The 26286-nt window shown below is 39.8% G+C and overlaps 1 protein-coding gene across 2 annotated transcripts in view; it reads left to right on the top strand.

Annotated features, from left to right (window-relative positions):
• LOC126354335 (protein disulfide-isomerase TMX3) overlaps positions 1 to 26286 on the top strand; it is a 168098-nt gene that overhangs the window by 80607 nt on the left and 61205 nt on the right. For both annotated transcript variants that reach the window (XM_050003900.1, XM_050003901.1), the window contains exon 6: positions 23870 to 24002. In XM_050003900.1, the coding sequence (XP_049859857.1) occupies positions 23870 to 24002 (133 nt within the window). The remainder of the gene's footprint in view (positions 1 to 23869; positions 24003 to 26286) is intronic.

A 26286-nucleotide genomic window follows, 5' to 3' on the forward strand; every position in this document is an offset into this window, starting at 1 on the left:
ACATGTCATATGGTCCGAAAAGTCAACATCTTTAACTCCAACATCAGGCCAGGTTTATGTGAGGAGAATGCCAAAAGAAGCCTACAATCCTGATTGCTTGATTCCGGTGGTTAAGCATGGAGGTGGAAGTGTGATGGTGTGGGCAGCCATATCATGGTATTCTGCTGGTCCCATCATGACTCTCAAAATGTTGTATTACGGCCAATGATTACGTGAACGTTTTAGGTGAGCAGGTGCACCCCATGATTTAGATGTTGTTCCCCAACTATCATGCCATATTTCAGAACAATAATGCAGCCAGGACAGTAAAATTGTGGTATGAGGAGCATGCAACTGAGCTGCGGCATCTTCCTTGGCCAGCACTGTCTCTGGACTGGAACATTATCGAACCCTTGTGGGTAGTATTGGAGCGTGGTTGCCAGACCAGATTTCTGCCTCCCTTGTCACAACAGGAGTTAGAGGTGGTTCTGATCAAAGAGTGGCTGAACATTCCACTGGAGACTATACAATCATTATATGCCAGTATTTCAAGAAGAATTGCAGCTATATTACGTGGAAATGGGGTCCAACCCCTTATTAATAAACCATTCCCAAGTAAGTACAGATGTTCACATTATTTTGCTCGTCTCTGTATCTAGGCACATGGAAAGCCCAACTTTGGAGATGAAATATTCCATATGTTGTGCACCACAGTCCAGCCACAGTCGTTTATGCTAATGTGGTGCATGCTCAACTAGTGCTGGTGGCTAGTATAAAATCTGATGAAATCCCAGTCTCATGGCACACCAAACTATTCCATTTACCATTGTAAAAGCAGCATTCTCTGCAGTTGCTGTATATAACTTAAGTATATTGTTATTAACTACACATTTTAATTTTTTTACTGCAGATAGGTCATCTGCAAATCACACTTCAATTTCAGTTCTTCATTCTTCATCCTTTGTTCTTGTCTTTTTCCCATTATGCTTTCATTTCTTCATTATGTTTCTTCTTTCTTTCTTCAGACAGTTTTTAACCAGTCTTGTTGGAATCCTTCTATTTTCAATACTATTTCCTGAAAGGCTTCTGGTTTGTTTCTATCTACTGTTTTTTATATTGTTTCTTTCAAAATCCTTTTTTATTTCACTGATGCAGCTTGTTGTGGACTTCTTAATGCACAAATATTTGAAAATCTTATTAATATAATAGAGGGAAAAAGTCCACGTGGGAAAAATATATCTAAAAACAAAGATGATGTGACTTACCAAACGAAAGCGCTGGCAGGTTGATAGATACACACAAAAAAATGCAAACATACACACAAAATTCAAGCTTTCGCAACCAACGGTTGCTTCATCAGGAAAGAAGAAAGGAGAGGGAAAGACGAAAGGATGTGGGTTTTAAAGTTGAGGGTATGGAGTCATTGTATACCTGTCACTTTTTTCCTCCTAAGGTAAGTCTTTCCGCTCCCGGGATTGGAATGACTCATTACCCTCTCCCTTAAAACCCACATCCTTTCGTCTTTCCCTCTCCTTTCTTCTTTCCTGATGAAGCAACTGTTGATTGCGAAAGCTTGACTTTTGTGTGTATATTTGTGTATCTATCAACCTGCCAGTGCTTTCGTATGAAAATCTTATTAGTTATTTTACTGTACTGCATTCGAAATAAATGTCCAAATAACATGAGTCTTGATTTTCTCATTATGTTTGAGATATTTTCTGTATTTTGGTATATTTCAGTATGTTTTGGCATTACTTTGTAATTTCCAGTCTTCTGCTGTGTTTTGTGATCCTAATATTTTCATTATAATTCGCATTTCTAGTACTTCATATTTGTCAAATTTATAGTTTAATGCCAGGCATTCACTTGCATATAGGCATTCTGGCTGCACTACTGTTTCGTAATGCCTTATTATTACATGTTTGGATAGGGCCTTTTTATTGTATATGCTCTCCCCATTTTATGGAAACTTTCCATTATTGCCAGTTTTTCCAAAACATTTTCTAGGTTTATCTCCCCTAGATATTTGATTTTTTTTACCTCATATTTGCTCAGTATCTGGTTTTGAGAATTTTGGAAGATCTTTAACATTTGTTACAAATTTTGCTTTTTCTGCAGAAATTCTTAAGCCAGTTCTGCTGGCTATTTTTTCCAAGAGATTTATTTGTGTTATTTTGAAAGGCTGTGAAATTACTCCCATAGATTTTGCTTTACAGAATGTATGTATAAGTATTTCACAGAGTAATTTTGCCAACTTAGACTTCACATCAAATTCTCAAATCATTTTATCTATAATTTCTCTGTAAACAAAATCAAAATACACAAACATAATTACAGTGTCCTATGACTTAAGTAATGTGTGGCAAATAACTGACTTAAAGTTAAAAATTTGTTCTGAGTATGACCTTCCCTTCCTAAAACCACTTTGATATTCACCTAAATGACCATTCTGCTTGATAAAATCTTGGAAAATGCTTTATATGCTACTGCCAGTAAAGAGATTTCTGTACAGTTTTTTAAATCCTGTTTATTACCTCTTTGTGGAGTGGATATACCAAGGCAATTTTCCATTCCTCTTGCATTTTTCTGTTTTCCAGATTTCTTCAGGGAGTAAATTTAACTCATTTGCTATGTTTTGTTTATCTGTAATAGACTCTTCTTGACTAACTTTGTTCTTTTGAGGGTTTTAAGTACTTCAATTTTTTCTATATTTGGTGGTAAATCTTCTTCCAAATTTTCAGTAATATCCGAGAACTCCAGTTTGCCTTGGTTCAGGACAGTTCAGAAGCTGACAAAAATATCTTGCTAGTATCTCAAAATTTTCAGTATAACTTAACCCAGTTTTGCCGTTCTCATTTTTGAAACAGATATTTAGTGTTTGGTATCTCTTTAGTTTATTCTTAAAAGTTTGATCAAAGTCACAGGTATTATTTTTTATGAAATTTTTGTCTGTTTCCAAAAGTTTCTCCTTTTCAGAGGCTCATTTGGTATTTGAGATTAATCTGGCTGTTTCCTTTCTTTGTTGTTTAAACTGATCATAATCTTCAATTTTCTTTGAGCATTTCCATTTTTAGCCCCTCTCCCTCCCTCCCTCTCTCCCCTCCCTCCCCCACATTATTAATCGCTTTAGATATTTCTAGCCAGTTGCCATGTTTAGCCACTTTAATTTAGTCTTCATACACTACTGACCATTAAAATTGCTGCACCACAAAGATGACATGCTACAGACGTGACATTCAACCAACAGGAAGAAGATGCTGTGATATGCAAATGGTTAGCTTTTCAGAGCATTGGCACTGGTGGAGACACCTACAACGTGCTGACATGAGGAAAGTTTCCAACTGATTTCTCATACACAAACAGCAGTTGACTGGCGTTCCCTCGTGAAACTTAATTGTGATGCCTTGTGTAAGGAGGAGAAATGCGTACCATCACGTTCCTGACTTTGATAAAGGTCGGATTGTAGCCTATCACGATTGCGGTTTATCTTATCGCGACATTGCTGCTTGTGTTGGTCGAGATCCAATGGCTGTTAGCAGAATATGGAATCGGTAGGTTCAGGAGGGTAATACGAATGCCATGCTGGATCCCAATGGCCTCGTATCACTAGCAGTCGAGATGACAGGCATCTTATCCGCATGGCTGTAACGTATCGTGCAGTTACGTCTCAATCCCTGAGTCAACAGATGGGTACATTTACAAAACAACCACCATCTGCACTAACAGTTAGACGACGTTTGTAGCAGCATGGACTATCTGCTCGGAGACCACGGCTTCGGTTACCCTTGACGCTGCATCACAGACAGGAGCGCCTGCGATGGTGTAATCAACGATGAACCTGGATGCACGGATGGCAAAACATCATTTTTTTTTTTTAATATATATATATATGAATCCAGGTTCTGTTTACAGCATCATGATGGTCACATCCATGTTTGGCGACATCGTGGCGAACGCACATTGGAAGCATGTATTCATTATCGCCATACTGGCATATCACCTGGTGTGGTGGTATAGGGTGCCATCGGTTACGCGTCTCGGTCACCTCTTGTTCGCATTGCCGACACTTTGAACAGTGGACGTTATATTTCAGATGTGTTACGACCCGTGGCTCTACCCTTCATTCGATCCCTGCGAAACCCTACATTTCAGCAGGATAATGCACAACCTCATGTTGCAGGTCCTGTATGGGCCTTTCTGGATAAAGAAAATCTTCAACTGCTGCGCTGGCCAGCACATTCTCCAGATCTCTCACCAATTGAAAACATCTCGTATTGTGTTGAAGCTGCATGGGTAGCTGTACATGTATATGCCATCCAATCTCTGTTTGACTCAATGCCCAGGCGTATCAAGGCCATTATTACGGTCAGAGGTGGTTGTTATGGGTACTGATTTCTCAGGATCCGTGCACCCAAATTGCGTGAAAATGTAATCACATGTCAGTTGTAGTATAATATATTTGTCAAATGAATACCTGTTTATCATCTGCATTTCTTTTTGGTGTAGCAATTTTAGTGGCCAGTAGTGTAGCTTTTAATTGATTCTTTTGTTACAGTAAGTCTGTCTGTCTGTTATATTTTATTAACCTTTGTGACTTTCTTTGTTCCTTATTGGGTGGAAGTTTGACTTCAATTTCAGAGGGGTTACGATCAGAATCAAATTCACCATTCCTCGCTACTTTCACTTTCATAATTTGCATTGAACTTTTTTGTGAAACACCTGTGTCGTATAACTGAAATTCTTCTAACTTTGGGTTGGGAGATATCCACGTTTTAGCTTTGCTTTGGAGGTTCCTAAAGAAGGTTGATATTAGTTTTAGGTGAGAGCTTTGACACAATCTAAGTAGCTTCATACCATTTGTGTTGGCTTGTCTATGGGCTTGGTATTGTTCTGCCTCATTTCTAAATTTCTTTTCTCTGCCTTTCTGTGCATTGAAATCACCTAATAGTGATCTGGCATTCATCTTTGGAATTTTGGATATTTCAGTTTCTAAAAGGTCCCAGAATTCCTCTGTTTCTTGTGTTTTTTTCCTGTTGGCTTCATTTATTGGTGTTTGGCAATTAACAAGCGTGTATATCTTGTTTTTGCATTTAACTGATAGGAAAGATATTCTCTCTGAGGTAGATTTTAATTCTGTTAAATTTCCTGTTATATTTTGATGAACATAGAAAGCTGTACCCAATGATGGCATCTGATTCTTAATTTTGATTGCTGGTTTGCCTTTGAAGATTCTGTAGTTAAAAGTATCTTCTATCTTTTCATCTAGGAACCTTGTTTCTTGAACTGATAAAATTTTAATTTTGCTTTTCTCTAAAAGTATTTCTATTTCTTTTTGTATACCTGTCTTGACTAGAGAATTTACATTTAAAGAGCCTATAAAGAATTTCTTCTCGAATTTTATTTTAGAAGGATTCCCAGGTTGCTCTGAGTCAGCCTTTTCACTGCAGTTGTTGGGTCTCCCCAGAATCGTTGGTTGCAATGCATTGCGTGAGGCAATGGTGGATTTTTCTCTAGAGTTGCCACCTGGGGTAGTGCATTCATTTTGTGTACTTTCCACACTGCAATTGAAAATGTACTACATACAGAGTAAGGATTTGGATTCCAAGACAAGATTGGATTGTGAGTCTCAAATTAGATTTTTTTGTTTGTGGTTCACTCTTCTAGGCTCTTCTGTTCTCTCCACCATTGTGCATTAAATCAGACTTCCTCTTCCACCTTTGAGACCATCATAATTCTAATTACTTATAACAAATTAATTTCTAGTAATCTTATTGGCAACAGTGCTTTGCCTTTTACTGTGACTCATTTTCCTCTTGTTTTTATTTTGCCAGCCCTGTCAGTGTTTTATCTTCTTTTTACTATTCCATTTCACATTTGCATACTCTTTTAACATAGAACAGCAGAAAATGTGGTATCCCTGTAACAGTGGGAAGGGTTCATTTGATCTCTAATGAGAATTTTTAATGAGAATCCACAACATAGTTGAAGTAAAACCTGTATTTTTTCCATGTGTATATCATCTACAAGCTTCATTAGAAGTTTAACCTCAAACCTCCAACACTTTTATATTACTAAGAGACATTGTTTGATAAAATCCAGATTGCTGCTATAGTCATTTAATGTCTTTATTGTGATGGATATATTTTGGCTACATAGCCATCTTCAGACTATCTGTGAAAGTTTCATAATATTTTTTATTTAATATAATGTTACTTAATCGTATTTTTGGATAAACAAATATTGTACTTATGTGCTTGTATCATCTGTGGTCACCATAACTCTATATTGTATTACACCATGATGTTAGTTTAGGACTATTAAGTTATAAGCTGTTTTGTGGTTTGCTGCTGTTGCCAATCATCCTTTCTCATAATTTTTATAATTTGATGTTATATCATTGGATTTGATGATTGAGACAGTTGCCCAAAGATGCTATATGGTTACAGTTGCTATGGTATGTTAACATTATTACTTTGGACTGTATTTATGATCTTTGTAATCAGTGTGCCCCTTGGGCAGTTGTTTGTGTCTTATCAGTTATCTTTAGTTAGGAATTCAAAAAATTTTGTATGAAATGTTCGTTTTAAATCTGTTTGTTCATTTAAAATGTCATTGGGTTGTTGTATTGTGTTTATGGAGATTTCTCTCTCTTAAAGTATGTTCATTGTTTAACCTTTAGATAATATGTGTAAACTTTTCATTGCTAATTCCATTTGTTCTGTGTTATGGTTATCGATTTTTAAGTGGTTGAAGAATGAAGGTGGATTACTTTTGCTAATTCCCATATGATCTTGATATATAATACTGAAATTGCACCTTGTCTGTCATATGTAAAAATTATTGCAGTTCTGACACTCAATTTTGTATGTGCCTGGGTTTAAATATGTTGGTAATTTTGTTTTTTTCTGAGTGAAGTGTATGGTGGTGTTTGTTCTTTAATAGTGTGTTTAATTTGTTTGATATTATATCTAAATACACTGTGTGATCAAAAGTATCCAGACACCAGGCTGAAAATGACTTAAAAGTTCGTGCTGCCCTCCATCAGTAATGCTGGAATTCAATATGGTGTTGACCCACCCTTGTCCTCGAGGACAGCTTTCACTCTTGCAGTCGTACTTCAGTCAGGTGCTGGAAGGTTTCTTGGGTAATTGCAGCCCTTTCTTCATGGAGTGCTACACTGAGGAAAGGTATTGATGTCACTCAGTGAGGCCTGGGACAAAATCTGCATTCCAAAGCATCCCAAAGGTGTTCTACAGCATTGAGGTGAGGACCCTGTACAGGCCAGTCCATTACAGGGATGTCATTGTCATGTAACCACTTTTCCACAAGCCGTGCATTATTAACAAGTGCTCAATTGTGTTGAAAGATGCAATCGCCATCCCTGAATTGCTCTTCAACAGTGGGAAGCAAGAAGGTGCTTAAAACATCAATGTAGGCCTGTGCTGTGATAGTGCCAGGCAAAACAATAAGGGGTGCAAGCCCCCTCCATGAAAAAGAAGACACTACCTTAACACCACCGCCTCCGAATTTTACTGTTGGCTCTACACATGGCTGGCAGATGACGTTCACCAGGTATTCGCTATACCCCCACCCTGTCATCGAATCGCCACATTGTGTACCATGATTTGTCACTCCACTCAATATCCAATGTTTATGCTCCTTACACCAAGCGAGGTGTTGTTTGGCATTTACCAACGTGACATGTGGCTTATGAGCAGCTGTTTGACCATGAAATACAAGTTTCCTCACCTACCTCCTAACTGTCATAATACTTGCAGTGGATCCTGATGCAGTTTGGAATTATCAAGTGATAGTGTGGACAGATGTCTGTGTATTACACATTATGACTCTCTTCAACTGTTGACAATGTCTGTCAGCCAACAGACCAGGTCGGCCTATGCTCTTTTGGGATGTACTTGTGCCTTCTCGTTTCTGTTTCACGATCATATTGGAAACAGTGGACTTAGGGATGTTCAGGAGTGTGGAAATATCATGTACAGATGTATGACACAAGTGACACCCAATCAGCTGGCCACGTTCGAAGTCCATGAGTTCCATGGAACGTCCCTTTCTGCTCTCTCATGATGTCTAATGACTACTGAGGTTGCTGGTATGGAGTACCTGGCAGTAGGTAGCAGCGCATTGCACCAAATATGAGAAACATATGTTTTTGGTGATGTCGAGATACTTTTGATCACATAATGTAATCATAGGTATACATATTGTTTGTCTTTTTTTGGTGTTCGTCTGGACAAGCCTATGTCCTATTGAATTTTTGATTGTGTTGTTGTTGTGATATATCTTGTGATTGTTGAGTTCTTTTTGTATGGCAAGTTGATTTAGTCGTAGATTTTGTATTCTGTTGACCAGGGCTTGGAAGTATGGATGCTTGTGTTTTTTTGGCCACAGAATACAAAATCTACCATTGAATGAAGCTGCCATACAAAAAGAACTTGATACATTACAATATATAACACAGCAAAGTGATTTCAATCCAGACATAGTAATGCAGATACATAAAAGAAAAACTACACCTACACAACCAAAAATTCACAAGGACATAAAATTGTCCAGAGAAACACAGCCGTACATACGCAAGACATATGTTGGTACGATATCAAACAGATTAAACATACTAATGAAGAACACAAGTGTCAAATTCGCATATATTGGGTTGGTACACAAGTTTGTAACATTTTTCTATAAGCTTAATAAACACAATAGGCACACATAAGAGACTTCAATCATCAATAATATATTCTCCTTTAGTATTTGCAACAGTCTGCAAACGCTGGGGTAACTTTTTGATTGTGTGACTGTAGTTATCACATGGTGTTGAGGTGAAGACCTTGCTGAGACATGTTTTGAGCACATTTGCATCTAGGAAGGAAGTTCCTTGAAGGTTGTTCGAAAGGGAGCAGGAAAGGTGAAAATCTTGGGGTGCAAGATCATGTGAATAAGGTGGGGGTGGAATGACTTCCTAACCCAACTCCTGTATAGCACTACTGTATCAGTCTAGCAGAATGTGGGTGAGCATTATTGTGTAGTAGCATAACATCACACAGTATTGCTGGTCATTGTTCTTGGATTGCATCTGCAAGCTGTCTCAGTCATTGACAATAAATGTCAGCAGTGATTGTTACATTTTGGGGAAGGACTCCATAATACATGACACTATCGCTGTTCCACCAGATGGGATGTGTGTAGGTCTTTGGAAGGGGAATTGCTGCTTTGTTTGGGCTCAACCATTCCGCTCTTTTTCTTACTTTAGCATAAGGACACCATTTCTCGCCACCAGTAATGATACAGAATGGGCATGATCGGTGTTGTTCACAAGCAAGTTGATCTGGAGCAAGCAGAGGTGCACATGTGGCCACCAGCTGATTTTTGTGATTATGGCTTAGACCAAGCTGTACCCATACATCCAATTTTTGAACCTTTCCCATTGCATACATATGTCACACGATGGTGGAATGATCAGTCCATCGCATTTGCCAGTTCTTGAGTACACTGACATGATCATTGTGGATTAATTTGTTTCAATGATCTTCATCCAACCCCAAAGGTTATACTGAATGTGGAGAGTACATGGCACATATGTTTTTAGCTACCTTCACTGGTGTCACCCCTCTGTTGAACTCTCAGAAGAAATGTCCGATATTCATATTTCTATACTTGGCACTGCAATTTCTAAAGTCCACAGCTCCAGTCACTATCTCCAAATGGCAAAATGATAATATGTAAACTCAAATAGCAGCAATAGAGAAATAAACCCATAGCAATTGGGATACCAACACTATGAACTTATGCACCAACCTGATAGAACCAACAACAATATCTACCATAGACTTCACCTGGGGGAGGGGATTACCAACATGTGCAAACCCAGGCATACACAAAATCGAATGTCAGGGTTGCAATAAATTTTACATAGGACAGCTAGGGCAACTTCAGTATTATAAATTGAGAGCCTGTGAGAGTTAGTGAAAATAATTCATCTGCATTCTTCAACCACTTAAAGAATGATAACCACAGCACAGAACAAATGGTGTTAGCAATGAAAAGTTTACGCATATTATCTAAACATTTAACAATGAAAAAACTTTTATGAGGGAGAGAATTCTACATAAACACAATATAACAACCTGATGACATTTTAAATGAACATTATTTCCCATTTGCTGTAATGGAAGTTAGAAAACCTATATATTGGGATCTTACTGGCACAAGATTATTAGAGAAATGCTTGCATGGTAGAACTTTTTCAACAATTGTATATGGGAACGGGTACCAAAAACTGTTGTAGCAGGACTAAATACTTTTGAAAATAGGTGTGCTAGATGCTGTTCCTTTTTTTATGATGGTGCACTGTCAAGGCTTAATGTTGTGGAACTGATGGGACTGCCTGGTGGACTAAATACGCATAGAGCTCCAACAGCCATTGACCGAAGGAGACTCTTTAGTGACTCTGTAAAGCAGAAAAATCAGTGTTGGAAGCCACCAAAGAGGCAAGAATAAGTAGTAGTGTGAAAAAGAGAAGGGAGGAAGAACAACACAGGAAACAAGATGAATATGGACTTGCGATGCATTAATGGCATGCAAGTCAATACAAAAAGCAAGTTTTAACTTTAACATTAATTTCCCGAAAGTTACATTATTTCATGTTTCGGTACACTTTGGCTAAAAGCTATTAAAGATAGTGTTGAAATTTTGTATACTGTCTTAAAACATGCTTAACTAAAAGAAGACTACTTTTGTGATTTAACTTTGAAAAGAAAATGCTTTTTTTTGAAGAAAAACCCTGAATTCATTTCCAAAATTTTTAATAATCATACTTAAAATCTTTTTGTAGCACAATTTAGGACAGCACTACAGGAAAAAATAAACCTTCTACTTTGTTTGTATTTTGAGTATTGTGTACCTATCATGTATATAAATAATTAGCATGGTTTATTTCACCTGCAACAAAAAATACAATTAAAAAGTGAGAGAGCTAAAGCTGTGGTTCTTACAGAAAAAGGTTCCCAAAAAATGTCTTAAGATGGTAAGCGTTATATGGGCTTACAAGTTTTATTATTTGAGTTCCACTGTTTAGAAAACTGACAATTTTTTCATGGTTTCCCCTGTTATCCACAGACCAGCCCCTTAAGAGTCTTAAATCTACACCACATTGTAATACAATTCAGAGTGACAGTGACCACTGAAGATACTTTGATGTAAGTATCAAAGTTGTATGTCAAAACACACAATTAACCAACATTATAGCCTTCTGTGGGTCCGGGGGTTAGAACAGGCCCGAGGTATCCCTGTCTGTTGTAAGAGACAACTAAAAGGAGTCTCCAGGTTTCGGACTTTATGTGATGATCCCCTGTAGGGTTTGACCTCCATTTTTAAAATTTTTCCCAAAGAGCGAGCCAATTGGAAAGGGCATCTTACATGGTGCATAGTGTCCATCATGTGCTGAGGTCTGTCGCATCCTTCGTCAACATGGATCTACACTTCTGCTCATTCTCCAGCTGTTGGGCAAAGTCACCCTCCTGGGTGCACTTCCTCCATCCTCTGTGCTGTATTGCTTTATGTGTTGTCGACAATAATGAATTTCTTAGTTCGTTTGTGCCTGATATAGCTTGTTTGTGCCTGATATCCAGCTCGGTAGCCAGTCCATTGTACCCTCTTGGTTGTAGCCCCCTGACAACACAGGGATTGCTGTGCCATTAACTCCCCACATATGCCAAGGAGTAGATGCCCATCACCCTGGGGCATTGGGACTCTTGACGATGGCCATCCTGCCAGGTGGCCCTTGCTGCGGCTGGGTGGTGCCTATAGGGAGGGCCCCTGGTCGGAGTGGGTGGCATCGGAGCAGATGACATGCCATGAAGCAAACACCAGCAGTCTCTAAGTGGTCAAGGTCTAACTTCAATGCTAAGAAACACAACCCCAAATTGTGGAGGTCCTCCACATCCCAATACTTCCTATGCCCCGCCCCCCATTTGTGTCAACTGCAGAGAGCACCATTCACCTTGCTCGCTAAACTGCAGGATTCTCCAGAAAGAAGAAAAATAATGGAATACAAGACCCCGGACAGACTGGCTCTGACGCTAAAAGAAAATATGAGAGGCTACATCCTGTGCATATGATGTCAACCTCTGCTGCCACTATGACAACGGTTATACCATCTTCTGTTCCATCACATACAGTTAGCTCTCAGAGCCATCAGATTACACCTGCCCCCTTGATAGTTGGGGGAGGGAAGGGGGCACTTCCCTCCCTGTTGCTCCTGCACAACCTACTTTAGGAGCCACTCCCCCTTCCCCCAGCCATCAGCAATGTCAGTCCCCACTTCTCAACTGGAGAAGCGTAAGTCTTCTTCGGTTCCTCTCGCCAGGAAGGGATCCCTTGGCTCACTCCCTTACCATGTTCCTACCAGTGGGAAAGCTGACACCAGCGAGTGGCTGAAGCAACCACAGGTAGCTGGTTGTAGGGCTTCATGGTCCTCCTCAGTCCCTGAGACTGAATCAGTGAAGCCAGACAAACTTAAGGAGCAGCAAGAGAAACCTAAAAAGAAAAAGAACTCCAAGAACCAAGGCACTGTGGTGGCACCCACGCCACCACTACCTATAAGTTCTGAATCTGAGTATGAGGTGGAGATTCTGGCATCCGCTGAGGACCTAGATCTCGCTGGGCCCTGAGACACAATGGATGTCAATTGCACAGGTACTCATCTGGTGGGAACTGATGACCCTGAGACGTAGACTGCATGCCTTCCCAGTCTCACAGTAATGTAATCTTCCTGTGGAATTGCAGCAGGTTTTTTCCACTACCTGGCTGAGATAAGGCAACTGTTAAACTTTACCCATGCTTCTTGCATTGCCCTCCAGGACACCTGGTTCCCGGCGATGCGGATCCCTGCCCTCCGTGGCTATAAGGGATATTACATGAACCTTTGCGACTGTAATAGTGTGTCAGGTGGAGTTAACGTCTATGTCCTGAACTCGGTACGCAGTGAACCTGTGCCATATTTTCCTCCAGATGGTGCAGACACCTGAACGTATTGGCTGCAATGATTGATCAACTCCCTAAACCTTTCCTACTTTTGGGAAATGTTAACACGCATAACCTCTTGTAGGGTGGCGCCATGCTACCTGGCCAAGGTAGGAAGGTCGAAAATTTACTGTCACAACTTGATCTCTGCCTCTTAAATAGAGGTATCCCTCACACATTTTAGTGTGACACATGGCCCATATTTGGCCATTGATCTCTCGGTTTGTAGTCCTGGCCTTCTCCCATCTATGCACTGGAGAGCACATGACGACCTGTGTGGTAGTGACCACTTCCCCATCTTCCTGTCACTCGCCCCGGTGTCATGCCCACTAACACACCTACCCAGATGGGCTTTAAACAAGGCAGGCTGGAAGCCTTCACCTCTGCTGTCACCGCTGAATCTCCCCCACATGGTGCCACTGATGTTGTCATTGAGCATGTCACTACAATGATCGTTTGTGCAGTGGAAAATGCGATCCCTTGTTTTTTACAGTGCCCCCTGTGGAAGACACTTCCTTGGGGTCGCCGGAAGTCACTGAGGCAATTAAAGAGTGTTGGCGAACTCTACAGCGACATAACCAGCACCCTTCCCTAGAGCACTTAATTGCCTTTAAGCAACTCCGTGCCCACATTTGGCAGCTTATATAATGACAGAAACAGGAGCGCTGGGAGAGGTACGTGTCAACCATTGGGTGCCATGCGTCACCTACCCAAGTCTGGACGAAGATCAGACATCTTTTTGGGTACCAGATCCCAACAGATGTCCCTGGAATTAACATCAGTGGTGTTTTAACTACCAATGCAAACATGATTGACGAGCACTTTGTCTAGCACTATGCTTGATCCTCTGCGTCAGAGAACTACCTCCCAACCTTTCGCACCCTCAAACTGCAGATGGAAAGGAAAGTCCTCTTGTTCATTACACACCACAGTGAACCCTATAAAGCACCATTTATAGAGTGGGAGCTCCTCAGTGCCCTTGCACATTGCACCGACACAGCTCCTGGGCTGGATTGAATCCACAGTCATATGATTAAACATCTCTCGTGTCACTACAAGCGACATCTCCCAGTCATCTTCAACCGGATGTGGTGCGATGGCACCTTTCCATTTCAATGGTGGGAGAGCACCATCATTGTGGTGCTCAAACGCGGTCAAAACCCACTTGATGGGGATAGCTACCGGCCCATCAGCCTCACCATCTTTCTTTGTAAGCTGCTGGAACGTATGGTGTGTTGGAGGTTGAGTTGGGTCCTGGAGTCACTTGGCCTACTGGCTCCATATCAGGGCGGCTTCTGCCATGGTCGCTCTACCACTGACAATCTTGTGTCCATCGAGTCTGCCATCCGAGCAGCCTTTTCCAGATGCCAACATCTGGTTGCTGTCTTTTTTGACTTACATAAAGCATACGACATGACCTGGCGACATCATATCCTTGCCACATTGTATGAGTGGGGTCTCTGGGGCCCGATCCTGATTTTTATCTTATACTTCCTTGTGTGTGTGTCTATTTTTATTGGGTATTAACAGTCTAGCATTAGCTGTAGGGCCATCAGTCTCTACATCTCTGTATGCGGATGACTTCTGCATTTCGTACTGCTCCTCCAGTACTGGGGTTGCTGAGCGGCACTTGCAGTGAGCCATTCACAAGGTGCAGTCAAGGGCTGTAGCCCACAGCTTCCAGTTTTCAGGTGCGAAGTCATGTGTTATGCATTTCTGTCACCATCGCGTCGTTCATCTAGAACCAGAAATTTACCTTAATGATGATCCACTCACTGTAGGCGGAGTCATATCAATTCTTAGGACTGGTTTTCGACACCCGATTGACTTTTCTACCTCACCTTCGTTAGTTTAAGTGAAAATGCTGGCAGCATCTTGGTGCCCTCTGCTGCCTGAGTAACATCAACTGGGGTGCAGATCGCTCTACGCTGCTGCAGCTCTACAGAGCCCTTGTTCAATCCTGCCTTGACCATGGGAGTCTGGCTGACGGTTCGGTGGCACCCTCAGCATTGTATTTACTTGACCCAGTGCATGACTGTGGCATTCCCATAGCGATGGGAGCTTTTACAACGAGTCCAGTGACCAGTGTCCTGGTGGAGACCGGAGTCCCGAATTACTGTCTCCTTTTCCCATCTCCCGCATCAGCAGCCCAGGTCTAGGCTTATGATTGCAGTTTGCATCCGGTCTCTTCTGTCTGAAATGGAGTCCTTCCCATTACCACCTCTACTCAAGGTCCATTCACTTACACCTCTATGGCGTACACCTAGGCTGCAGATTCTTCTGGACCTTTAACATGGCCCTCAGGACTCCATTAACCCTGTGGTTCTCCAGTATCACTTCCTCTCAATTCTCGACATGTACTGGGGCCATGAAGTGGTTTACACCGATGGCTCGATGGCTGATGGTCACATAGGCTTTGCGTATGTTTATGGAGGACATATTGAACAGCATTCCTTGCCAGATGGCTGCTGTGTTTTCACTGCAGAGCTGGCAGCCATATCTCATGCTCTTGAGCACATTCACTCATGCCCTGGTGAGTCAGTTCTCCTGCTCCTTGAGCAGCCTACAAGCTATCGACCAGTGCTACCGTTGCCATCCTTTGGTAGCTTCCATTCAGAAGTCCTTTATGCCGTGGAATGGTCCCATCAGTCAGTGGTGTTTGTGTGGACCCCAGGACACTTCGAAATCCCAGGCAATGAACTTGCCGACACGCCACGTGGAAACCGCTTCTGGAGTTGGGCATCTCGCAAACTGACCTGCATTCTGTCTCATGCCTCAGAGTTTTTTGGCTTTGGGAGACAGAATGGCATAACAGTACGCACAACAAACTTTGAATGTGTGGAAGTCTTCAATGCAGTCCTCTTGCAGGGAATCAGTTGTCCTCTGCCGGCTCTGCATTGGCCATATGTGGCTAACACATGGTTACCTCCTCTGTCGCAAGGACCCACCTTGGTGTCACTGTGACTCACAAAGGACAGTTGTCCACCTCTTGCAGGACAGCCCACTTTTAGCCGCTATGTGGCGGACTTTTAACTTTCCCAGCACCCTACCTTCGGTGTTGGACGACAGTGCCTCAACAGCAGCTTTAGTTTTACGCTTCATTTGTGAGGGTGGGTTTTATCATTTGATCCAAGTTTTAGTGCAAGTCCTTTGTCCCTCTGTGTCCTCCATCCTAGTGCCTTTAGAGTGGAGCTTTTAATGTGTAGCAGAGTGGCTGGCTTCTCCTTTTTATTCTCACAGTCAGCCAGCCATGGTAATCTGCTCTCTTGTTTTGATCTCTTCTACATGTTTCTTGCGTCTGTCTTTGGTTTTCTTGTCCGATTTTTGCCTATTTTCATGTTTGTTGCCCTCCTGTCTTTCTTGTGGTTTTCTCCTTTCTTTCAGCTGTGTTTTGTATGTCTTGATTATTTTACTCCCACCCTTGTGGAATTATTTTAATCAGAATGAGGGACCGATGACCTAGCAGTTTGGTCCCTCCCCCCACCCTCTCTTTTAAACCAACCAACCAACCAACACCTACTAAAATAAAAAAAAATCAAACTTGCACAGATGGTCTGAAGATGGTCTGAAGATTACAATCTAGCCTAAATGGATCCATCACAATAAAAACATTTGACAACTATAGCAGCAATCTGGATTTTATTACATAATGTCTCTAAGAGATATTTTCAATGTTGTGGGTACATTGAATCGCAAATTAAAACATTATTATTACTATTTTGAATACAATATGTACTCTGTATACTTAGCATCATGACCTGTGTATAAAGTTGATAACATTTCATGCATTTCACTTGTTTGTTTCTAGACACAGAAGTCACACATTGAGCAGATTATTGGTGCTTTTCACACACTATTTTACAGATAGCCTTTTTTGCATTTCTCACAGATGGTGATGGTGATGGTGGTGATCATGATCATCTTGTTTCGTTTGTAATTTCCTGTTTGGGACTTCTTTTTTCCCATCATACAGCTACTTATTTGTTAAATTGGATTTCTTGCTCCTGTTCACTCTTTGTTGTTTCCCGTTTGTGAGTTCATTTATCAAATAAAGAGTGAACACCTTTTTCCTATTTTTGATTATTGGTTACATTTATTGCGACCATGCCCAGAATATTGTAGAAGACATACGTCGGCCATATCCTGCAAGCAACCTTTGCCGGATTTTTACGAATGATTTGATCAATGGTGTCCACACTATATTTTGTGACACTACAGAAGTAACATTTCCTGATTTGTTCTTTCCTTCTTTGCTCTCTGCTGCTTCAGGATATAATTTGCTGAGAATGAGGACATTTGTATTTTTCTTCCCTGGGTAAACTGTCAGAGTGTACTGTGACTAATCAGTCTTTTTCAAGATGGTGATGAAATGTAAAACACAATTATATTCTCCACTCAATATTGGATATCCTACCAAATATTGTTTATTTCCCCACTAATGATTTATTCTGATTATGCTTTTTGATAAGCTGAAAAGATAAGAAAAAAGTTGTCTGTTGTCACAATCCTTCCTTGGCTTTGAAATGGCTCCATGAGGTAAAGGATGACTGTTTACCCAGTGGCTGCTTGTTTGGTTGGCCATCTCCTTACCAAGGTACAGGATGGCGCTGCAAATGTACTTTAGTGTCTCATCTGTAACTGTCCAATACTTGAATAATTATTTGTCAGGGTTGTTTAGCATAAACTGGGGTAAACCTGCACCTCGCTTTGGTTGAAAGTTACTGCTCTTCAATTTTAATATTTTCCGTATTTCAGAAATAAGAACTAACTTGCAAGAAAGGATGTTTAGAGCTCGGAGATGACTTGCTTTTAAGCAGAGAAATCTGTTTACTTTGCGTAATCTGTCTCTTGTTGTTTTTTCCCTGATTAATTAGACCTCGAAGTATGTGACCAAAGGTTATCCGAGAAAATGTCTTTTAGCGCAAAAGGCATCCTTAGTGTATATGATACCATTGTTGCCTCCAATTCCTTTGATGATATGGTCAAAGTGGTCATTTTAATTTCATCATGAGCATTTCCTTCTGTGTGTTTTTTATTATCAGTATCAATTAATTAAAACATGTGGAAAGCCACTAATGATAGTCATTAACTCAGTGGCAGGCCTTCTCTCTCCTGTAAGGCATGCAAAGCAGCTCTTATTCTCAGCAATGGCTTGTTATGATCTTCCATTCCATCTCTTAACTGCCATCATTGCTGTTGTCCCTGTTGACTCCTGAGGCTGTCATGGTAAGAATTGAGAGGAGGCGGGAACATTTATTGATGGTAATTCCTCCTCAGTTTTGCTGTCTTCGTCAGTTGTCTCTGGCTGAAAATCACCATCTCCATCCAGCAAATCACTTTCTGGGTACTCAGGGATATGTGATATGCTCTTCATTAATAAGACCACCAAAAAAAGCACTGCTATGTGATGAAGCAAGCAACAACAATAAAACATAAAACATGAAATATGGCTGAAAAATTACAATATTCAGCATGGAAACATTTCTAACAATACATATGTCATTGTTTGAAGCCATAGTTGTTTACCAAGGCTAAATACAACTGTATAACTCAAGTACGTTTGTGATTATGGCACGCAATATTCTAAAAAGGAGTTACACGATGATTAGTTAGTCCAATTGACCCTTGCCACTGTTCTGTATACACTTCATGAAATTTTTGTACAATTGTACGTATTCAGCAAATTGCAGTGCAGTTGTCAAAAGTAGGATAAATGAGGAAAAATCAGGAAGTTTGGTCAAAAGATGTTAAATTTGGTACTTTACTATGAAAATAAAATTTGAACATTGTCTTGACCACTTTCACTATCCTGCTGTTAACTGTGTGTTTCTTTTTCTATTTTTTTTTCCCAGCCATATACATTCCTTGTGTCAACTGTGTAAGCTTATTCTTCAGTCTATTCCCTGTCTAACATCCTCTTCCAGGTATCCTTCAATTTCTCCACTCTTTCATCTTGTTCTATAAAAAATCAGTTAGTCCATTCTGACAGGTGAATTTGCCCGTGTAACTGGTTAAATTATTCTTTTAAAAAGTGTTGTTTTGGGTCATTATTAGTATAAACTCATCATATGAATCTGTTTGCTTGATTTGTCCTCATCTTCCTCCTACTGATTGAGGTGCGAAAATTGTTCTTTTATTTGGGAGGAGTGAAGTTAAAATCCCGCTCTGAATAGAAAGGTAGGAGTGAAGTTAAAATCCCTGTCTGAATAGAAAGGTTTAGGTTTCTGTAGTTTCACTGAGTTGATAACAACAAATACTAGGCTGTTTCCTATTTGACCTTTTCTCTGTACCTGATGATCTAGTTGTGAATGCGATGCTAAAGATTTATCTTCCTCCCTCCCTCATAGCCTTGACGTCGTAGCTATGGAACCCTTTATTTTTCTTTAGAATCTTCAATATGTTCAGTTCTGTTAGTAATTATATGTACAAAAAATTCTGTTTGTTAGATTCATCTCTCTGACTTCTTATCTCTCTCTCTCTCTCTCTCTCTCTCTCTCTCTCTCTTTTCCTCTCTTGTGGGGAACCCTTTATGGCTTATTTAGCAGTTGGTGACTGGCAACCATGCAAGTAGCAGGTGCCAGATATGAGGATATTAAGAGAAACACTAAACAAATGGTAACTGGAGAAGGGTGGCAGGAGACAGAGACAGATATGTGGGAAAGAAGTTATAGGTAAGTGTGTGTGTGTGTGTGTGTGTGTGTGTGTGTGTGTGTGTGTGTGTGTGCGTGTGTGCATGGCCTTGGACAGGAGTTGATCTGGCATGATTTGTAGCTGAATGATGAAGTGGTCTTTGGTCACCTTTTAATGTTGGCCATTAATCTGGCTGGCTAGGTTTTCTCATTATAATACCCGCATGTGGGGTAGTTCACAGAATCACCACCAGATGTCAGTGCTGGGGCAACAAGGTTCCTGCATAATAATATATCACCCTTTATGAACAAACACACGAGGCGCCAGTGCTCTGGGTGGAGATGTCTGTTGTTCCCATTTAGAGACGTGTGAAAATGAAAAAAATTGAGATTTGAGCAGTGAATAAGTACTTCGTAAAGAAAAGTACAAAATCAAAGGAAATTCTCCCAATTTTCAAAATAAACTGGGACGCTGCTCCTTCAAAACTGTTACTAAGTGAAAAAACAAGTTTAACTTTGGTTGGGACAGCTTAGATAATGATCCACGTAATAGTCAGTCAAGATGTGCCACTTTCCCAGAAATTATTTCAATGTGCACCAAATAGTCAGGAAGGATAACCCACAAAAAGAACGAGAAAGTGCTGAAACTCTAAGGATGTCTACTTAATTGGTGTATCACATTTTAACGGTGGAATTTGATATGAGAAAATGATTTGCTAGATAGGTGCCGCAACTCTCAACCCTTGAGCAGGCACGCTGTTTCTCATAACATGAGTGGACACATGGTATACTATGTATCCATGCAAAGAATAGCTTTCTTTATTTTGCCAGTGAGCAAAATCACAGTTTAATCATAATTTAATTGATCAACAATTAAATAAACTTCCACTATATCATCTAAATCACTGCTAATGAAACAATATTAAAATAATTTTTTATTACGTCACTTTGTTGCTGCATACAAATGTTACCCCAGAGTAATGACCCACTCAAACCATTAAACAGTACAGTTGTCTTAGAGTCAAGCCAGCTGCTTATTCTTACTAATTATCTTAGAGACAACTGTCTCATTGTGGAATTAGGGATTTGCTTGGAATATGGGTCATTTTCTCACCTGCATCATAATTTTTTTCTCAGCTAGATGACTGTTTATTCTATGTTACTGATGGTCGCCTGGATGTAAGGCAACACAGCTTATCAATGTGTTAGCTGAAGTAATAATGAAGGAATATGCAAGGGCTCACAATTCTAAAGCATGAATGGAACGGTATAAGACAACATTATTTGAGGTTGGTTGAGGTTGGCGCTCTTCATACATAGGTGTCCCTGCTTAAGATTTAATGCAGGATCAGAATAGAAATAGCTGAACAGTGTTTGAGCCATTTTCACAGCAACCACCAAGATTTTTTGTCCAAGTTTGTGACCACAGATGAAACATGAATCCACTACAACACGCCAGATACAAAAGGAGCAGGATTCACCACCACCACCACCACCACCACCACCACCACCAAAGAAAACTAAGGTAATACTGTCAGCCAGAATGGTCATGGCATCAGCTTTCTGGGATGTGAAAGGGGTTCTGCTGATATGTTATCTTCCCGCTAGTCAGAGAATTATGGGACAATATTACACTAAACTCGTGGACCATCTACAGCACAAGATGTGTGAAAAAAGGCCAGGTTTGGGAAGCAAGACAGTCCTCTTCCTTCAAGACATGGCATGCCCACACATGAATGTCATTGCTGTGGCAAAAATACATGATCTAAGATACAGATTGTTGCCACACCCACCTTATTCATCTGATTTTCATCGGTGGATGGAGATTTCTTCAAATTAAGAACTGATGTCTGAAGTAGTTACGTATTTTGCAGGCCTAGAGGAATCTAATTTTTGAGGTGGTTCTCACTGTGCCATGTATATTAATGTATATGGGGACTACATTGAAAAATAAAGTTTCACTGAGATAAGGTGTTCCTTTCTGTTCTTTTGTGAGAAGTTTTCAAACTACCCTCATACATTGCTGTATAGAAAATGCAGCAAGATTGGTATGGGGTCCTTCAAAATGTGTGGCATTTGTGACGTATCAAATTAAGACCTTCATTTTTTTCAAAACATATTTGCAGAATACATAAATGTGTTCATCACAACCTCCTATTTCAAGTATGGAAAGTGTCAGGTATATGACCACCTCTACTACACTGCCATTCAAGTATGTTGTCTGTGGAATTTGTTGTGACTGCCTGACAAGACTCCACTTACGTTTCACCAACATGTCAGATTTCCTCCTTTAACTCACAGTGTTGTGGTTTTTATTGACAGACTCAAATGATTGAAGATAAACCCAAATAAAAAATTCACACGTGGTTTAGTCAGATGGCTGTAATGGCCATTGTTGGTTACTGTTAGGGAAAATGAGAGGATCCAGAAACAATTTATGCAGCAACTCAGTTTTTCATGGGGAGTGTTGACAAGTGGCACGATCCTGCTGAAACCATCAATTTGAAATGAGGTCTCAGAAAAGGTCTTACCAATGCCAATTATTGGCTTCCATTAACTGCCACAACTCGTCCTGCCACGTGAAGCCACCCACCCAGAAGTCACATCAAATCATCACTCACTGTGGATGCATTTTCTTCTCTCGAGCTAAGCAAAATTTTTCTGACCCCAGATATAGCACTTCACTTTATTCGCAAATCCATTTGAGTGGAAGTGCACATCCTCCCTGAAGATGACATTCCCGACAAAACAGTCGTCTTCCTGTCACCTTCTCTAAAATCAGTCAACAGACTTGCCTTTTCTCATGATTGGTTTCTGTCAGCTCTGCATTCATTGAGTTTTGTAATGGTGGTGTTAGAGATCTTAGAATAATTTGGCATATTGAAGAATACCCTAACCTCAATTCTTGAAAATGGCAAAAAACTGATTTCACAGGACTGACAGCCACTCTATCACAAACCATGGCATTGTTTGATGCAGATTGGCCGGAATGAGGGAACACAGAACCATTAATGTTCATTGTTGAACCCATTTAATTGAATTTTACAATAAGTCTGTGAATTGTCAATTCATTCGGTGCTTCATTGCATCCTGGAATGGCGTGAAGATGTCATTAGTGCATAGCTTCCTTCAGTCTGATAAAATGTTTTTGCTGTTAGCAGATGCTGAACAATAGTAAACAGCTCCATGGCTAGACACAATGAAGATATGTGAGAAACTGTGACGTGAGCAACAGTCAGAATGTTTATGGAAACCATAATAATACTCAATGTTGTGCTCAACCAACAAACACAAATATACTATGCCGTTCAAAATTGATGTGCTTGTTGAAGACCCTTTACATATTATGCAACTGCTTTCACACTGGCTCTGCCTTATAGGAAATACCAGTGTCAGGGCTGGTATAAGAAGTGGGTGGATGTTTTGGACAGGTCTTACATCTTGGCACTTAGGACAGGGTTTGGAAGCTGGCAGAGAATAGGGGCAGTTGATACAGCAAAGGTTGGGAGAGATGGGAAGGATATTGGGGAAGATGAATCGTTATTTCAATGGAACACAAGAAGCCTTGGTGGAGAGCATGATTCAGTTGTCCCAGTGCTGGATATTATCAGGTTATGATGTAGGTGCTCCTTTGTGGTCTTGTCATCAGGGGTGTGAAGAATATGTCTGTGTGTGGAGATAGGACATTGGAGATTTGTTTCTGAGCAAGATGCTTAGGTTGGTGTCACTCTGTGAACATCTAAGAAGTCATTGATATAATGTATTTAAACTTTTCCTTATTTTTCAACACTTATTCAGAAAAAAGCTTGCTTTGCTGCACATATTGATCTACTCAGTTATTAAATTACGTGATGTGGGGAATTGTTCACTCAGCACACAAAACGAAGTATTTTCATAAAACTTTGTAATACACAAGTCTTTCCTCAGTTTTTCAAACACCCTGTAACATTATTACCATGTGTGTATGAACTCATATGTAATTTTTTGTGTTTCTGCATGATTAGTAGTTAGGCAAATAGTTAAATTGTTATAGCAGACATGCCCTGCTTTTTTGTTTATTTTGTTGGAGTTGTGTTTGTGTTTTATTAAATTTATCAGCAGTGATATTCTTTTATGATGTTATTGCAAAGGGGGCTAGTTTTAAAAACCTTCAGCATAGATTTCTTTTCAGTTTTGGTACATAGTTAATATCATTTTTCTGTGTGTTGCCTTTTGTACAGGATGCGTACTTAAGTATTGCTGAAATACTGCAACCTCATGCGTTTTTCTATTCAGTCTCAACAAAATTGGTTGACCATCATACACACCCAGTTGTTGCTGTGTACAAGGAAGACGAGTATTATTTCTTTGCAGGTTAGTTGAGTACTGTCTCATTTTATCATACTAGTGCAGGTTAGTTGGGTGCTGTCACATTTGACCGTACTAGTCTTTGTATTTGAAACCCCAGTGGGAAATGCATGAAAGCTACATACTTTTGTCGTACTATGCTGGACCATTTTCTTTTACAAAAATTCTATTTAATTTAATTCACCTGCTTTTTTGATGTCGCATCCCTTAGTACTTTCATTTTTTCTCATTGTACTGCTATCTAATATGTAGAGGTTTTGATTTCTAAATAAGAGAAAGTACCCTGTAGGCATATTTTGTGATCTTACCAAGACCTTTGAGTAGATCACCAATTTCTAATGCAGCAACTAAAATTGTTTGACAGTAAAGGAAGACCTCTTTCCTGGATGGAATCATACCTTAACAATAGGAATCAGAATGTCATACAAACATATGATATTATAGGAATAAGACTAAATTTGGAGTGGGGAAATGATATATGATGTCCCAAGAGGTTATCTGCTTGACCTGCCACTGTTCTTGGCCTGTATGTATGATTTACCAAAGTTATTGGAGGGCTCATCAAACATTCTGATGTTTGTTGATGACCGACGTATACTCATTAATGTATGAAGGTCAGACACAGCCAGGAGAACAATGGAGCAGGCTTACTCCTGGTACAAAGCAAACAACTGAACTCTTAGTCTTATGACAGATCATACATACTATGTAGATCCAGACAAATAAAAATAACTTACAGGTGCCAAAGGTAGAGATCATTGTGCAGAAACTGGACGAGTCTCAATTTGGAAGTTCCTGGGCACCCAAACTGATACTAACCCGAGGTGGTGCCAGCATATGTAGACCCTGCTTTGCATCCAGAACTCTTTGTGCTGACCTGCATACAATGGTTGCTAGCTTAATCTTACTCATTATTGTCCTGTGGCACCATCTTTCAGGACAGTTCAGCGAAGGCTGAAAAAGAAATCATTTTGCAGAAGTGAACCATAAGAATATTGAGTAAAGTTGATAACTGAACATTTCGTTGAGAGATATAAGGATTCTTACTTTGCAAATGTTCCATAATAGTGTTTGTGGTTAGTAACAAAAGTGAACTTAAGATGAACAGTACCATTCATAACAACAACACTACAAGTAAACATAATGTACAATGCACTTTTCATCCCTGTCTACAAATCAAGAGATTTTTCTATTGAGGGAAAAAAGTCTAAAATGTGGTGCTGGTAGACATGAGAGAGGTAACTGAAAACCATCAGATGTTCAGAAACAAAGTAAAAGAGTACCTCATTAGCATCTCCTTCAATTTATCTCAGTATTTCAACTCAAACAAATAGATTCTCTAATTTTTGTATAAGATTTTAACATTGTAAGTGTATATAGTACTTATAGTAGCCTTTGTGAATTTTCATAATGAATTTGTTCAAAGGATTAGATGAAAAGAGCAGCTGGCTGAATAGCATAAGAAGAGGAGTGGTAGCTTTTTCCTTTTCCAACGTAGCTGTTTTTCTCCCCACATACAAGCATAAAGTAATCTATAACTAATTGTCATAACTATCAGTTTGAGTAGATTAGCACCAGTCATAATTTGTTGGTAATATACTTTACAGAAGTAGCTTCAGTCGGCTGCTTTGCATATTAATGTATAGCTTAACTCATTCCACATGCCTACAGGATGGGAGTTATGGAACACGATGTGGTATTAATTGAATGAAGTAAGTTTGAACCTCAGATCTTTGGATATATTGTGTCAAGTTTACTCAACTATCTGCTGAGCACAGCTTTTAAAGCAACTAATGTAAAAAAAAAAAAAATTAAACATTAATTCAGTTACTGTGTAAAGGGAGAATAGAAAAAGGAGATGGTAGTACCAGTGGTAATGTGGTAACTAAATTCTAAATTCCACTCTTCTGACTGATTGGGAAGATGAGGGAATAACTCATATCTTGGGAATGACTCATATCATATAGTACAAAATTGCGTAAGAACTTGTGAATTGTATGTTTGTCGGCCGTGACTGTTTATAGTCATGCACCACATAGAGTTGAAGTGGTCAATGGAAAGTGTGGCTAATGATTCATGGAAGAATACTGTTTAAAAGGCAGGCAAGTTGTGCAGTTTTGTCACTCCTTGCTTAGGTGGGCACACAGGAATGTTCAAAAGTTCCCTTAAAATTCATGTGGTATTCATTAGCTTCAATAAATGAAGCCTCAAGAAAAATACAGAAGAAATGATCTTATTAACTTAGTTTAAAATGTTGTTAATGCTTAAATGGCCAATAATACAACTATAT

This window comes from Schistocerca gregaria, chromosome 3 (assembly GCF_023897955.1).
Source record: "Schistocerca gregaria isolate iqSchGreg1 chromosome 3, iqSchGreg1.2, whole genome shotgun sequence".
Taxonomy (NCBI): Eukaryota; Metazoa; Arthropoda; class Insecta; order Orthoptera; family Acrididae; genus Schistocerca; species Schistocerca gregaria.